Source organism: Mauremys mutica, chromosome 12 (assembly GCF_020497125.1).
Source record: "Mauremys mutica isolate MM-2020 ecotype Southern chromosome 12, ASM2049712v1, whole genome shotgun sequence".
Classification (NCBI taxonomy): Eukaryota; Metazoa; Chordata; order Testudines; family Geoemydidae; genus Mauremys; species Mauremys mutica.
The window spans coordinates 478,224-495,029 of record NC_059083.1 but is presented as its reverse complement, the minus strand read 5'-3'; the positions used below and the strand labels follow the sequence as shown (position 1 = coordinate 495,029).

The 16,806-nt window shown below is 49.5% G+C and overlaps 1 protein-coding gene across 1 annotated transcript; it reads left to right on the top strand.

Annotated features, from left to right (window-relative positions):
• Positions 1 to 3,065: 3,065 nt before the first annotated feature.
• Positions 3,066 to 12,330, top strand: LOC123345764 (C-type lectin domain family 2 member D-like). Its single transcript, XM_044982812.1, has 5 exons — positions 3,066 to 3,153; positions 3,602 to 3,691; positions 9,763 to 9,998; positions 10,937 to 11,043; positions 11,930 to 12,330. The coding sequence occupies exons 1-5, from the start codon at positions 3,066 to 3,068 to the stop codon at positions 12,084 to 12,086; spliced, it is 678 nt and encodes a 225-aa protein (XP_044838747.1). The 3' UTR covers positions 12,087 to 12,330.
• The last annotated feature ends 4,476 nt before the right edge of the window (positions 12,331 to 16,806 follow it).

Here is a 16,806-nt window from a genome sequence, read left to right as displayed (position 1 = left end):
ACTGAGCAAACTGGACTCTAACTCAGGCAGCGCAGGGATGTGGAGCTGGGTCACCTACATCACAGGTGGGTTCCAGAACCACCAGGCCATGCTGGGGCTCATGCCACTTTCAGAATGGAACCAAAGTGCAATTTTTCACCAAATAGAATAATTGTTATTTTCCAGGCAGTCCTAGTGCCAGGCCAGGGGAACGAACATTCAGGCCAGATTTATCCTCTGCTGATACTTGTAGCCTGGCTCTTATTCCCCACTGCGTTCGCTGTTCTCCTGCAGAACCATTTGACTCCCTCCCCGGCCCATTCATCCTGTTCTGGCAGGAACCGTTCTAGAGGCTGCGCCAATGCAGCAGCTTCAGGGACTACAGCAGGACACTGACACCAAGGGACAACTCAGGAGTTACCCTGTTTGAGTGGACGGAGTTACACTAGGGTAAGTGAGAGCAGAAGGGGGCCTGATGGCAGTGTAAATTCGGGACTCATGCCAGGGCTCCATGCGCTGCACCACTCTGGACTGTCTCACCCATGGGACTGAGAAACTTGACTTAGGGGGTCTGAAGCCAGGAACTCCTGGTTCAGGGCCATGCACAACAAGGACAAGGCAGAGCGCCAGTGTCAGCGAGAAGGTGCACTACCTGGAGCAGCTGAACACTATGCTGCACACAGAGCTGGGCCAGGCATGTGCTGTGCACCTCTGCCAGGAGCTGTGTAAACTGTGGTGCTAGCTGGACCTGCTGGGCAAGGAGTGGGACCATACTCCGGTGGAGCAGACAACCTGGTCATGCTCAAGGAAATGTGATGGGGAGGGATGTAGAGGCATCAGGTGTAGGCGTGCCAGGGGAATGGGGTGTGGGGATGTGGGAGGGGCTGCAAAGACGTTGGGCAGTGGTGTGGGAGGGAATGGCTGCAGGGGAGAGAGGGTTACTCACCTTGTGCAGTAACTGAGGTTCTTCGAGATGTGTCCCTGTGGGGCACTCCACTTTAGATAATTGCATGCCCTGCGCCTCTGGTCAGAGAATTTCGACAGCAGCACCTGGCTGGGCTGCACACACTCTCCCCACCTCGCACCTGTGGCAGTGATTAACTGTGCAGCTGCTCCCCACCTCCGTTCCTTCTCAACTGCCTTTGGCCCTAGTTGGAGCTCTGGCAGTGCGGTTCACTCGCTTTACCTTAGATTTAGCATAGTTAGATTAGTCTTTTTGTATAGCATAGTTACGTTAGTTTGGTAAGACCAGGGGTTCTCAAACTGGGGGTCAGGACCCCTCAGGGAGTTGTTAGGTTATTACATGGGGGGGGGGGTCATGAGCTGTCAGCTTCCACCTCAAACCCCGTTTTGCATCCGGCATTTATAATGGTGCTAAATATATTTTAAAAGTGTCTTTAATTTATACAGGGAGGGTCACACTCAGAGGCTTGATATGTGAAAGAGTCACCAGTAAAAAAAGTTTGAGAACCCCTAGGTAAGACCTTTTTTTTTCTTCCTGTTTATTTTTTTTTAAACTAAAAGACTAGTCTAACCATGGTAAATCTGAAGTAAAGGGAGTGAAGGCATTGCCGGAGCTCTGACTTGGACCAAGGGTAGGTGAGAACAAAGTGATGGGGGGTGCACAGCACAGGTCAGCTGTTGCAAAAAGCACAACCCGGCTGGGGACTGCTGTCAGCATTCTCCAAGTAGAGGCACAGGCGTGCACAATCACCTGAAGTGGAGCACCCCCAGGGATATGCATTTAGGCTGACCAGACAGCAAGTGTCAAAAGTTGGGACAGGGGGTGGGAGGGTAATAGGTGCCTATGGGACAAAAAGACCCCAAAATCCAGAGTGTCTCTATAAAAGCAGCAAAGAGACCTGTGGCACCTTATAGACTAACAGACGTTTTGGAGCAGGAGCTTTTGAGGGTGAATACCCACTTCCTCAGATGCAAGTCAATAAAACGGGCCATCTGGTCACCCTCCAGGCGTCTCAAAGAACCAGCGGCAGCGGGGTCGAGCAGAGCAGGGGGCGGGGGATGTGCAAGGAGGGCGTGGGAGCGGGCCGCGGAGCTACCCTGACTGGCTGACACAGGCGATTAGGGGCGGAGCGAGGGAAGCGGGCGCGCACAGGCGGCGGAGGGGAACCGTGATCGAGCGAAGCGCAGCGACCGCCGCCCGTGTCCTGCCGCAGCCGCCGGCCCAGGCTCCGAGCCCCGCGATCGAGGGGCGCCGCCGGCCCGCGGGACGCTCGGGTAAGAGGTGCGGGGGACCGAGCGGGGCGGGGCGGGGTGAGGAAAGAAGACGAAGGCGGACGGTTAATCTGGGCGGGGCGGAAAAGCTTTCGTTTTCCGAAGGGCGCGACGTGTGCGCCGTAGATCGCGAGCGCGCACGTCGTACAGCTCGCGCGCTCCCATGCGCCGCAGCCACGTCAGCCCCGCCTCGGAAACGACCCAGTTCCTGCGCGCCCCACGTGTGTTGTGGGGACACCGCTCGCCCACTTCCCGTGTGTGCTGCGCTGGGAAACCCCCCGGCGCTGGGCGTCGCGGTTCCCCCTCCGGCACGTGCCGGGTCGCTGCCAGGAGAGAAGTGATGGGGGGGGGGGGGGCTCTTCCCCCAGCCCCCCTCCGTGGGTGCCTGTCGCGAGTGGGTAAGTCCGGGTCGGGGCTTCCGGCGCAGATCGGATCTCTGATCCCGGGGGGTTAATCACCATGGCACCGCTGCTGGGCCGGGAACGAGACACCACAAATCAACCTCCACCTATCCCTGACCTGCCCTGCTCGGTCCCTCTCGGCTTTCAGATCGGCTGGAGAGGCCGGAACAGGGATGGGTAGCCAGCGCCTCCGGCCGCTGCCTTGAAGACCCCTCGCTGCCCTTGACTGGGGCGCAGTCCAGCAGAGCAGAGAGGATCCCAGCCCAGCGCCTGCAGCAGTGTCTGTAGCTTGGGCGTCACTGAGAGGGACAATGGGGCAAGCAGCAAGTTCCAGAGAGAGCGAAAAGTCACTGCAGCCACTTAATGAAAGTGAATCGCAGAGGAAGAAAGGACATCCAGGTAATGGGGCGGCTCCACCTGGGAAACTCTGAGACTGCCCCACATGGGGCCATGCTCTCAGGGCACCGATCCCGGCTCACAGCTGCTGTCTGGGGCACCAGCGGTGGCCATGGGGCTGTGCTGGGGTTTTTTGGGCTGGGTGTGTCAGACCCCCTGTGACAGCCCTGGCCCAGCTCTGCCTGGTTCGTTCTCCTCCCTTCTGTTGTGTGTGGCCAGTGTGAGACCCCAGTGTGCGGGGACAGGCGCACTCGGCAGTGTGGGCCCAGCCAGCGCTCAGCAGGGGGCACAGTGGGGGTGGGGCAGTTTGAGCTCCTGCCACCAGAACATGTGGGTCCTTGTCTCTGTGCCCATGAGCTCACCAGGCCCCGTGACAGCCTGGCTGGGGGTGCCAGGGAGGGCACTGGGCTGAGGGGAAGGAGGGACTGTTCTGCCAGCCCCAGCCTGCCTGAGCCTCCGGGCTCCTCTCCCAGAGTGTCTGACGGGAGGAGCCATCGACAGAACGGGGCATGTTCTAGGGCAGCTCCAGCCCTGGTGCTGTCAGTGAGATGTGTCCTCGCGGCCCGGCCTGACGGGTCTTTGTGTTTCAGAACCTCGTCGTAATGGCAAGAAATGCACAGTCGCCCTTGCAGTCGCCCTTGCAGTTGTGTCCTCAGCTTTCATCGCTACTGTTTCATCAGGTGAGTTCTCAGCCCTCCCTACTCCCCTCTCTGGGCATCCTGTTCCCCCTGGAGCTACCACAGTCACAGTGTCTCCTCCTGGCCTGTCTGGCTTCTGCACCTGGGACAGAGGATTCCTCTACAACCCTCCTTTTCCTGCTCCCTCCTATGTCTGGGCGCTCTCTGTGTCGGAGGATCTGACTGACATTAGCTCCCCCCAGCCCAGCTCTGAGCACTTGGGGCCCAAGTCACTATTCCCAGGTGTCAGGCACAGTCGCTGATACCCCCGTCCAGAATGGGGGTGATTGACAGGAGAAGGTGCAGGGCAGCGATGAGCTGGGCCCTCTGCCTGCAGCGTGTCACCCTGAGGTACCAGCCTGGCCTTCCTGCATCCCCGGGTCTTGCCCAGGGCCGGGCTGGCAGGTGCTGCCATGTCACTGAAATGAGCTGTAGAACGCAGCACAGACATACCCCAACTTACGCAAGCGTTCTATTCCGGAATGCCTTGTGTAACTCAAATTTTGTGTAAGTTGGAAACTTAATTTCTGACCATTACACGCAAAAAAAACAACCCAAAAAACCCTTCTATTTCTAGCTTACAGAACTTTTTCCGTAAACTTGGATTTGTATACATCAGGTTTACGTAACTTGGGGAGCATCTGTACAGACACCTCCATCAAGGACGCTGGTTTGTCTGTCTGGTTTTTGTTTTGTGTGTGGTTAAAGTTTCCAGTGTTCTATTGGGGAGAGTGTGTTTGGGGACTGTGTGGGATTGGGGGCCAGAGGCCTATTAGATGTGTGGGCACTAGCAAGTCTCTAGCCTCCTGTCCTTTCATCCTTGTGATCGCTCTTCCTCTGTGTGTTAACATGGGGCAGGCTGACTTAAGAGAGAAGGGTTTAAAAGCCAGATGCTAAGGATGTCTCTACAGAGTGCTGAAAGCTCTGTGGTACGGTAACAGCTGACCCATGTCTGACTCAGGCTAATGGGGCTCAGGCTGCAGGGCTAAAAATTGCTGTGTAGATGTTTGGGCTCAGGCTCCCACCCAAGCCTGAACCAGACTAACACGGCTACCCCTCTGATACTTGACACCCAAGCCTGAGCATCCACACTGTGGTTTTTCAGCCCCATAAGCCCAACTCAGGTTACCTGGGCCAGCTGCAGGTTTTTTCTTGTTGTGTAGACATACCCTAAGCGACCAAAGAGAGCTAGCAAACGGGAATTTGAGAGGGAGTTTGAAGGAGGGAGACAGAATAAAATTAGCATGGTTTGGAAGGATCCCGTGGCCAATGTCGATGCTGCTCCTGGCTTCTCCACCTGTAACTTTGTCCTGACAGAGAATCTGACCATGGATGCCTCTATCCAGGTCTTAATGTGGATTTGCAGAGACTGGCCTGCATTTCCCCATCACAGAATGCCAGGCTGTGGGGGGCCATCTGGTGTGATAGGTGCTTACTGGTAGAATCTCTCAGGAAGCAGGTGGTAGAGCTATAGGAGGAGGTTGCTAGGCTGAGGACAATCCATGCACTTGAGGATGAATTGAAAACATGCATATGGAGACCTCCAAGGTCAAGGAGCAATCCAGCTGATGAGGACTCTGGTAGCAGTACCCGGGGAGGAAGAAATGGTTCCTTTGCTGGGAGGATGGCTGCTGGCTACTTCTGGCAGCAGACAATGCTTCACCCCTACTCCCTACCCACCGTCCATAAAAAAAACAGTATGCTGCTCTGGCAATGAGGAGTGATGAGTCTCCCCCAAAGGTGGAGAAGGAGAAGCCATGTACCCCCAAGGCTGGGAGGATCACGGCCATCACTCCCAAGAGGAAATGAAGAGTGTTCAGTTACCTAAGGAGGATGGAGGCATCCATCTGCAGGCCTGGCATTCTGGGAGCTGTGCTGCTTGCCAGGGGCCTGTATCTGAGACATTATGTAAGGGTTGCTGAGGCTCACCCATACCCCTTGCTGCTCATCCATGTGGGCACTAATGATACTCGAGGTCTGACCCTGAACAGATCAGAAGTGATGACAGGGCTCTGGGAGTGAGGGTGAAGGAATGGGGGGTGCAGGTGATGTTCTCTTTGATCTTTCCAGTCAAGGGTAAGGACCTAGGCAGAAACAGAGACGTCCTGGTGGTTAATGCATGGCTGCACAGATGGTTTTGCTGGGAGGACTTTGGCTTCCTTGACCATGGGATGCTGTTCCAAGAAGGACTGCTGAGCAGAGATGAGATCCCCCTATCAAGGAAGGGGCGAATATCTTCGAATACAGACTGGCTAACCTAGTGAGATGGGCTTTTAACTAGGTTTCACAGGGGCAGGATACAAAAGCCCTCAGATAGGTCTCTATGTTTTGGACTTGGGTAAAGGGTTGGAATTTGGGATCGGGGAGCAGGGACGAAGGAGGAATGAGGGAACATAGTGGGGAAATCTATAAAAAGGGGAATAAGGACAACGTAGGGAATTATAGACCAGTCACTTTAACTTCAGTCACTTTATCTGTCTGGGGACTGAAGTTAATGAAGCAAATAATCAAACAATTTGTAAGCACCTAGAAGATAAGGTGTTAAGTAATAGTCAACATGGATTTGTCAAGAAGAGATCATATCACACTAACCTGATATCCTACTTTGACAGGGTAACAAGCCTTGTGGATAGGAGGGAAGCAGTAGGTGTGGTGTATCTTGACTTTAGTAAGGCTTTTGATACTGTCTCACTTGACCTTCTCATAAACAAACTAGGGAAATACAGCCTACTGTAAGGTGGGTGCAAAACTAGTTGGAAAACCATCCTCAGAGAGCAGGTATCAGTGGTTCACAGTCAAGCTGGAAGGACATATCAAGTGGGATTCTGCAGGGATCTGTTCTAGGTGCAGTTCTATTCAGTATCTTCGACAATGATGTAGATAACGGCATAGAGAACACACATAAAGTTTGTGGAAAATACTAAGCTGGGAGAGATTGCAAGCACTTCAGAGGTCAGGACTAGAATTCAAAATGATCTTGACAAACTGGAGAAACTGATCTTGACTTGGAGAAACTGTTTGAAACAAGTATGACGAAGTTCAATAAGGACAAATGCAAAAGTCCTACACTTAGGAAGGAATAATCAATTGCACGAATACAAAATAAATGACTGCCTAGAGAGGAGAACTGCAGAAGAGGATCTGGGGGTTATAGTGGATCACCAACTAAATGAGTGAACAATGTAACACTATTGCAAAAAAGGCAAACATAATTTTAGGCTGAATTAGCAGGAGTGTTCCACTCCACTATGTGCTGAATAGCCTCAACTGGAGTACGGTGTCCAGTTCTGAGCACCACACTTTGGGAAAGATGTGGCTAGATTGGAGAGAGTCCAGAGAAGAGAAACAATAATGATTAAAGATCTAGAAAACATGCCCTATGAGGAAAGATTGGGGGGGGGGTTGTTTAGTCTGGGGAAGAGAAGACTTTTGGGGGGGGTCATAACAGTCTTCAGATACGTGAAAGATTGTTGTAAAGAGAAGGGTGATAAATTGTTCTTAACCACTGAGGACAGGACAAGAGGTAGTGAGCTTTGATGTAGCGAGAGAAATTTAAATTAGATATTATGAAAAACTTGCTTTTGGTAAAGTGTAGTTAAGCACTAGAACTGGAAGGACAGGTTGTGCTGGTGGGGGAATGGCACTATATGTGAAAGAAAGCATAGAATCAAATGAAGTAAAAACCTTAAATGAATCATACAGTACCATAAAATCTCTATGGATAGTAATTCCATGTTCTTATAATAAGAATATAGCAGTAGGGATATATTACCGACCACCTGACCAAGATGGTGATGGTGACTGTGAAATGCTCAGGGAGATTATAGAGTGGCTATTAAAATAAAAAACCTCAATAATGAGGGATCCCCATATTGACTGGGTACATGTCACCTCAGGACAGGATGCAGAGATAAAGTTTTTTGCAATTTAAATGACTGCTGCTTGGAGCAGCTTCATCCTGGAATCCACAAGAGGAGAGGCAATTCCTGATTTATTCCTAAGTGGAGCACAGGACCTGGTCAAAGAGGTGAAAATAGCTGGACTGCTTGGTAATAGTGACCATAATATAATTAAATTTAATATCCCTGTGGCAGGAAAAACACCACAGCAGCCCAACACTGTAGCATTTAATTTCAGAAAGGGGAACTACAAAAAAATGAGGAGGATAGTTAAACAGAAATGAAAGGGTACAGTGCCAAAAGTGAAATTCCTGAAAGCTGCATGGAAACTTTTTAAAGACACCATAATAGAGGCTCAACTGAAATGTTTTTTATCCCCCAAATTAAAAATCATAGTAAGAGAACCAAAAAAGAGCTGCTGTGGCTAAACAACAAAGTAAAAGAACCAGTGAGAAACAAAAAGGCATCCTTTAAAAAGTAGAAGTTAAATCCTAGTGAGGAAAATAGAAAGGTGCATCAACTCTGGCAAATGAAGTATAACAATATAATTAGGCAGATCAAAAAAGAATTTGAAGAACGGCTAGCAAAAGACTCAAAAAGTAATAGCAATTTTTTTTAAAGTACATCAGAAGCAGGAAGCATGCTAAACAACCAGTGGGGCCACTGGCCGATCGAGGTGCTAAAGGATGATAAGGCCATTGCAGAGAAACTAAATGAATTCTTTGCATCGGTCTTCACAGCTGAGGATGTGAGGGAAATTCCCAAACCTGAGCCATTCTTTTTAGATGACAGATCTGAGGAACTGTCCCAAATTGAGGTGTCATTAGAGGAGGTTTTGGAACAAATTGATAAACTAAACAGTAATAAGTCACCAGGACCAGATGGGATTCACCCAAGAGTTCTGAAAGAACTCAAATGTGAAATGGCAGAGCTACTAACTATGTTTTGTAACCTATCCTTTAAATCAGCTTCTGTACCAAATGACTGGAGGATAGCCAATGTGACACCAATTTTTAAAAAGGGCTTCAGAGGTGATCTTGGCAATTCCAGGCACAGGCACCAACTTTTGTTTACGCCGGTGGGTGCTCGCGCCGCCCCCAACTCCGCCTCAGCCTTGCCCCGACTCTGCCCCCTCCCTGCTCCATTGGATCCCTCCCTAAATCCCTGCCCTGGCCCCGCCTCTTCCCCAAGTGTGCCACATTCCTCTTCCTCCCTCCCTCCCCAGCTTGCACGAATCGGCTGTTTTGCAGCGCAAGCACTGGGAGGGAGGGGGAGGAGAAGGACGCGGCAGCCCACTCAGGGGAGGAGGCGGAGCAGAGGCAGAGGTGAGCAGGGAGGTGGGGCAGGGCGGGGAGCTGCACCCACTAATTTTTCCCCGTGGGTGCTTCAGAGGCTTGTAGAGGAGGGTCTACAAGCATGTGGGCAAAAGGGATCCAGTGGATATAGTGTACTTAGATTTGGGGTCTCAGAAAACTGGGTGACTGGGCAACAAAATGGCAGATGAAATTCAGTGTTGATGATAATAATTTATCTAGTTCTTTTGTTTAACCCTGTTATATCCTTGCCCTTCACAACATCCTCTGGCAGAGTTCCACAGGTTAACTGTGCGTTGTGGGAAGAAATACTTCCTTTTGTTTGTTTTTAAACTTGCTGCCTATTAATTTCATTTGGCGACCCCTAGTTCTTATGTTATGAGGAATAAATAACACTTCCTTATTTACTTTCTCCCCACAATCATGATTTTATAGATCTCTATCATATCCCTTCTTAGTCGTCTCTTTTCCAAGCTGAAAAGTCCCATTCTTTTACTCTTTCCTCATATGGAAGCCATTCCATACCCCTAATAATTTTTGTTGTCCTTTTCTGACCCTTGTCTGATTCCACATATTTTTTGAGATGGGATGACCACATCTGCACGCAATATTCAAGAAGTGGGCGTACCATGGATTTCTACAGAGGCAATATGATATTTTCTGTTCTATTATCTATCCCTTTCTTAATGATTCCCAGCATTATGTTTGCTTTTTGGACTGTCACTGCACACTGAGTGGATGTTTTCAGAGAACTATCCATAATAACTCAGATCTTTCTTGAGTGGTAAGAGCTAATTTAAACCCCATCATTTTCTGTGTATAGTAGGGATTATTATTTTGACCCTGTGTGGTTTAATTTCAGTGCTCCTAATCACAAAATCTTCAGATGATCCAGTCTCCTGCGTTCTCCTGTCTCCGGGGCCCCCTTTAATCCCCTCTCGGGGGCCCCCTTCTGTCCCCAGCTGCCTGGAGGGATGGGTCGGATACCGAGGGAAATGCTACTATTTCTCAAACGAAGAAAAGAACTGGGATTCTAGCCAGCACTTCTGCTCTTCGTTCAATGCTTCCCTGGCAGTGATTGACACCCAGCAGGAAAAGGTGAGACAGGTGCAGATTCTTTCTAACTGCAAGAGACTAGGTGTGGCGTGACAGACAGAGTTGGAATCTGAGCAGAGCCCCACCCCTGTAGTGTGAGTGGGAGCATTGATGTTTCTCAGGATTGGAGGTGAGAATGAATGAGATTCTGGAAGCGAAGCCCCTGCCCTAGCTATCCGTGTGGCTCTGTGATCAGTACGGACCTTTTGAACCCTCAGCTTCTGACTGGAGACAGCAGCTGTATGGCTTCCCAGCCTCCCCTGCCCAGTTTTGGGTTTTCTTGGTAACCTGCGAGGGTGATTGGAGTTGGTGGCTGAGTCTCTCTCCCATCCGCCACGGAGACCCAAAGGAAGCTGGGGGAGGGGAGAAGCGGCAGCAAAGCTCAGGTGTGACTGAGCTAGGAGCAGGGGAGCTCTGGGCAGTAGCTGCTGTTGCAGAGACGAGCCAGGGAGATAAGGAGCCTCTGAGATATTGCAGGAAGGAAGGAGAGAAGAAAACCATTCTCTTTGGGGGGCAGGGGTATACATATACTCTGGGAACAGTGTAATCCATACTGCAACGGGGAAATCTCACCCCAAAATGAGACACAAGCTGAGGCCTAGTCTGTACTAGAAGGTTTAACTCTTTTAAGGGTTTGCCTTTTGGCTTCTTACCAGGGTAGTTATACTGATATATGTCCTAGTGGAGCTGTAGTTATACCAGTGGAAAGGTGCCTTGTAGCAGTGTAGCTTATATCTCTTCCTCTACCTATACAATCACTTCTGTACCAATGTACATGTGGCTAGACTCCTGGGGATTGTAATGCTGTAACTATCCTGGTACAGCTCAAGTGTGGAGACAAGCCCTTAGCTATACAGCTGAGATTCCCTGCTGTACAGAAGCCTGTGGGGCAGGACCTTAGGAACACTGCAGAATCTGATACACACTGTCCTGTTGTTAAGGATTTCATGATGCGCTATGCAAACCTCGCTGAGCACTGGATTGGCCTCAGAAGAGAATCAGGCCAGCCCTGGAAATGGGTGAACGGAACTATATTCAGCCAGCAGCTGTGAGTCCATTTCTTTCTCTTTGCTTTTCCAGTGACAAATCACAAGTGCCGGAAATGTTAGCTTGGACCGATCCACAGGTTACTCCATTAGAGCTTTTAATCTTAAAACTGGTGTTAAAATAGGGCCTAACTGTTCTGTGCAGCATAGTCCAGTGCAAGAAGCAGCATGTCTCTCTTGATTTAATCCGTACTCCCAGTGCCCTTTCTGTAGCATGCTGTCTCGAAAGGAGTTTAAAAACCCCTGGGGAGCAGAGTCCCAGTTGATGCTCTTTGTGATCCCTTGCTGATCAGAGCAGCTGCTGCATTTGTCTTGAGCACGGGCTGTGCGCTGCCTACGGCTAACTGAGGCCTAGATCCTCAAAAGTATTTAGGCATCTAACTCCTGTTGATATTTGAGGATCTGGGTTGCTTTTAATTTGAAGGTGCTAAACAGACTTCTCACTGTTCCAATAATACTCTGTCCTAGTACACTTCAGTTTCCATGCTCTGCAGACTCCAGCAGATGTTGCTACATTGGTTAAACTCTGTTCATATTTTAAAGTTTACATTAGTCATAAAGGGTAATTTTTTTCCCCCTAAAGATAGCTTAATCTGGCAGTGCCATGGAAAGATTCTGGTTTGCTGAGCTGCCAAGAGCTGCCCCACTCTGATCCCTTTTTCTGCTTGCTGTGGCTAATGTTTGCCTAAAGCGTGTCCTCCTGTTCTGATCCTTGGCTGCCAAGCAGGAGTTTGGAATGACTCTTGTTGCTGATGCAGAAAGGGGAAACTGTGAGCACTGCAGCCCTGCTTCACTATCAAAACATGTGGAATGCTACCTTGATGGGGACTGATGCGGGTGGAGAGGGAAACATTCAGCTCCTAACTAGCTCCATGACTTACATTACAGATTTGAAGTAAGAGCAGAAGGGGATTGCGCATATTTGAGTGATGTCTTCGTGAGCTCTTCAAGGTGTTATTCTCTGAGAAATGGGATCTGCAGCAAACCTGATGCATATAAAAAGGGAAAGGAAAATGCAATGGAGCGGGACTATGTACACGTTTAACTGGTTAACCGATAAGCTTGATGCTTATCAGTAGGGCCCTACCAATTTCACACCATGAAAATGCATCATAGACTATGAAATAAGCCTTTTCCCGTGAAATCTGATGTCTCCTTGTTCCTAGGAGCGCCCCAGCAAAGGGCTGCTCCGAGGGCGGGGAGGGACCAGACCAGATGCATCTCCGGGTGTCTTCTCCTGGTGCAGGAGACATGTGGCGTTGGATCATATGTTCCCCTGTCCTGCTGGGAGCACCTCATCAAGGGGTTGTGTGATTATTATTATTTATTTATTTTTTTTTTTTTTTGCTTCGTGACAACCAGTGTTAGGGATCAGAAGTACAGTTTGAGAGTGGTGGGGTAGGTTAATTTCAGTGTTGCCCACCAGTCTTGAGAGGATCTGCTCTCCTCTTTGCAGCCTGCCCTGACCTTGGCATTTCCAGGGTGGGCTGCCCCAGGCACCCCCAGACCACACTGGCGTAGTCTTGGCAGGATCCACAGAACCAGATCGTTCGGGTTTTGGATCAGAACCCCACACTATTCCAAATTTGATATTTGTTACTGAGGGTATGTTTACACTACCCGCTGGATCGGCGGGTAGCGATCGGTTTATCGGGGATCGATATATCGCATCTCATCTAGACGCAATATATCAATCCTCGAACGCGCTCCCACCGACTCCAGAACTCCACCAGGGCGAGCAGCGGTAGAGGAGCCAACAGGGGGAGCCGTGGCCATCGATCCCGTGCCGTGAGGATGGGAGGTAAGTCAAAATAAGATACTTCGACTTCAGCTATGCTATCCCCGTAGTTGAAGTTGTGTATCTTACATCGACACCCCACCCCCCCCAGTGTAGACCAGGCCTGAGAGTGTTAAACGTTGAAGTGTTAGTCACAATGAGTGATGCACAGTCAAAACTTCAAGTCCTGAGAGATAGCCAGTGTCATCAGCATGAGAGGGAAATGGCAGAACTTTGAAGAAGCAAGCCTTGGCCTAGCTGGAAAAAAGAAGCTGAGGAGGGAACCAAGTGAGCTGAAGAGAGAGACAAAGAATATTACAGGAGGCTAATGGAACTATTGGAAGTTGAAACAGAACTTGCCAAACTTAAACTCCAAGTCAAAATAATGAAAGAACAGCAGAATCTGTGTCATTTTGGCAGTCCAGCGCAGCGCCTCTCTACAGCAAAGATGAAGATAGAATCTGTTCAGTTTATAAGAATGCTGGTATATTGTTTGGTAATGACATGGTAACTATATTTAATCAGGTTGATGTCATAACCTGGTCCCAGAGAGCGTATGAATGTGAATCTTCTGCGATATCTGTAACTAATGGAGATTTGTGAAGTGGGGATGTATGACTTGTCTGTGTTTAAGCAGGTTAAAGCCCTAACTGATGATGGGGAAAGGCAGATTTTTGGTGGGTGATGGATTGCTGGCAAGTGAAGTTTGTAAAAGTGCATCTGAACCAGGTAAAAGTGGTGTGCTTAAAGTAGCTCAGTGTGATGAGCCACTGCTTGTGGAAAGTATCGGAGGGGGGCATCTGATGAAGGGGGCTTTTTACCCACGAAAGCTTATGCCCAAATAAATCTGTTAATCTTTAAGGTGCCACCAGACCCCTCATTTTTGCTTGTGGAATGCAACAGTTTGTTGGTTAGGAGATTTCCGGAGGCATTGTTGGTGGTGCCTCTCCAGACTCTTGAGGTGTTGATAGGTCACTCAGGTTTCGCATCCATAAAGGAGTGTAGGAATAACAATTGTCATATAGACCTGGATCTTGGTGTCCTGCCATAGGTCACGGTCCGTGAAAACACATCAGAACAATTTCTCAAAGGAAGCACTTGTGCGCTGGATCTCACTGTCGATTTTCATGTTTCGAGAAAGTTGGTTACCAAGGTAGCAAAAGTGCTCAACTGTCTCCAAAGTCTGACCCTCGATGGTGATTTGTGGTGGGTCATTAGCAAGGCCTGAAGCAGGCTGATAAAGCATTTTAGTCTTCTCAATATTGAGTGAGAGTCCTAGGCTTCAATGTTCCTCTTCAGGGACTGTCACCTTGTTGTGGTGAAGAGGCTTGTGTGTTCTATTGATCCTCAGAGCTAAGTTGTTGGGGGCTTTATGTTCCTGGGAGGGCTCCCAAGGCAAACAGGTCTGAGGGAAGGTCCCAGACAAAGCACAGTCCAGTCCCCCAAGTCCTCAACAGTGGATCAGGTGGAAGAGGGTCCTCGGATCTCAACGGCTGTGAAAGCGGAGAAGGGCGGGGGAACAGGGGAAAGGATCCAATCCTGCTGATGAGGAGGAGGAGCTCACTCTGAGAAGGGAAATGAAATTTTTGGGTGTGCATAATGATGAGAATTTGAAAGCTAGTGTCTGGGTGGATACAAACTACCTGGCTGATAAGTGAGGGGGAATATTTGCCCATATCTATTAACACACACCTGGTTAAGCTCTCTGATGTAATTGATTTTGATGTCAACCCTGGTAAAAACATACAATGTGTATAACTTTGATGAAAGTAGCTGTATATGAAGACCTTGATTTTGTCAGGCATGATTTTGATAATCTGTTTCTGTTGTACACTAATACCTGTGATGTAAACTAAAAGTGTAATAGTACAAGACCAAGAATGGAAAATTCTTCAGATGCATTCAGCAGTGGCTAGAGATATCCCTTTCTGCATCAATTTTGCATGTGGGAGGGTGATGCTTTAGGATATTATGAATACCAATATTGTAAAATTGCAATGAATTATGGTAGATGTGCTGTGTGAGGTATCTGTGAAAATGTTATAATTTGCCAAGTATGATGATCTTGTTTATATGTTTGTATCACCTTTGTATTATGAGTTACAGACATGTAGGGTATATCTGTATTACAAACTTGTGCTGTGCATCTGGGTGACGCCCCCAGATTGGCATCAGCACTGCCTAGCCTGCTTGATGGCTCATCAAGGGATATCAACTATACAATGAACCCTTTGAAAGGGGGATATACACATTATATGAGTCAGCAAGGCAGGCATGCAGGGACATGCATATGGACAGAATTCTAAGGCTTGCAGGCCATGTGCTGGGCAGCTTGTGTTCCAGATCCTCTGGGGCCTCTACAAGGACTGCACCACCACCATCCGCGCCACGGACGGAGAGACGGACGCCATCCCCATCTGCCGTGGCGTGAAATAGGGATGCCCACTTAGCCCCATAATCTTCAACCTGGCCATGGAACCGCTCATCCGAGCCATCTCCAGCGGCTCGACTAGCTTCGACCTGCACGGCAAGAAAATCCGCATTCTGGCCTACGCGGACGATCTGGTCCTGACTGTGGACGACCCAGAAAGCCTCCAAGGTATGCTAGACGCCACCAGCCAAGCTACTGACTGGATGGGCCTCTACTTCAATGCGAAGAAGTGCGCAACTCTGCACATTGACGGCAGCAAAAGGGACTCAATACAGACAACGGGGTTCCAGATCCAGGGTGAGCCTGTCATCCCCCTGGCAGAGGGGCAGGCATACCAGCGCCTGGGCACTCCAACAGGCTTCCGTTTCCGGCAGACACCCGAGGACACCATCCAGGAGATTTGGCAGGACGCCGCCAAGATTGATGCCTCCCTGCTGGCACTGTGGCAGAAGATAAACGCCCTGAACACCTTCCTGATCCTCCGCATTTCATTCATCCTAAGGGGATCCGCCGTGGCGAAGGTGCCCCTCAACAAGGCAGACAAGATCATCCGGCAGCTGGTGAAGAAGTGGCTGTTCCTTCCCCAGAGAGCCAGCAACGAGCTGGTCTACATCGCCCACAGGCATGGCGGCACCATTGTCACCCGCATGGCTGACCTATGTGACGTCGCAGTGATCACCTACGCCTTCTGCCTGCTGACATGTCCCAATGCCACGGTAAGGAACATCGCGGCGAGTACCCATCAACCTTTTACCCCAATCGGGAATATTGCAAATTATGTATTCCTTATGCCATCCGATCTTAAACCAGACTTTGCACCCTTGATAATCTGTACATTATTCCCTGATAACCAGAAACTTCTATGCTCAAACTCGGTTCACTTTTTTTTAACATCATCTTAATAAAATTTTTAAATCTGTAAAAGGCATCTTCATCTCCATTTAGTCTTCATTCCTGGTTCTTAGCTCTGGAGTAACTTCTCTACAAACTGAAGCTCTAAACAAAGGATGGAATGACCCATCCAAGCTGTGGATGTGTTCCAGAGAGACTGGAAATTCACCAGAACTGCTAGGAACATGATATATGAACTCCTTTGTATGTATGTGCCTGTTTTACCATTTAACAACTGTCTTGTCCTTTCTTTTTTTCTTTATAATAAACCTTTAGTTTTAGATGCTAAAGGAGTGGCTGACAGTGTGGTATTTTGGGTAAGATGCAAACTCATATTGACCTGCTAATGTGGCTTACCCCAGGAGTGGATTTACCATGAAACACACAGTGCCCTGGCATGGCCCCCCCCAACAACAGGGGCACTCGGGGGGGGGGGCCTGCGGGGGCAGAAGCTGTGCGGGGCAGGAGAGAGCAGGGAGGGAAGCTAAGCTCACCTGCAGTCTCAGGGGAGTAGGCGGGAGGTGTGGGTGGCGGCAGGCGTGGGCTGGAGGACTTAGGAGGAGCACAGGGCAGCCGTGCAGTCAGCCGGAGAGAGGTGGTGCTTTGAAGGGGAAACTGCCACTTCTCTGGGGCTGCCCCTGCTCCTCCTGAGTCTTCCAGTCCATG

Excerpts from the sequence above, each read along its gene's own strand:
- LOC123345764 (XM_044982812.1), top strand. The coding sequence starts at position 3,066 with ATGCTCTCAGGGCACCGATCCCGGCTCACAGCTGCTGTCTGGGGCACC. Across the intron at positions 3,692-9,762 it reads CATCGCTACTGTTTCATCAG|TGCTCCTAATCACAAAATCT; the intron begins GTGAGTTCTCAG and ends GTTTAATTTCAG. Across the intron at positions 9,999-10,936 it reads TTGACACCCAGCAGGAAAAG|GATTTCATGATGCGCTATGC; the intron begins GTGAGACAGGTG and ends CCTGTTGTTAAG.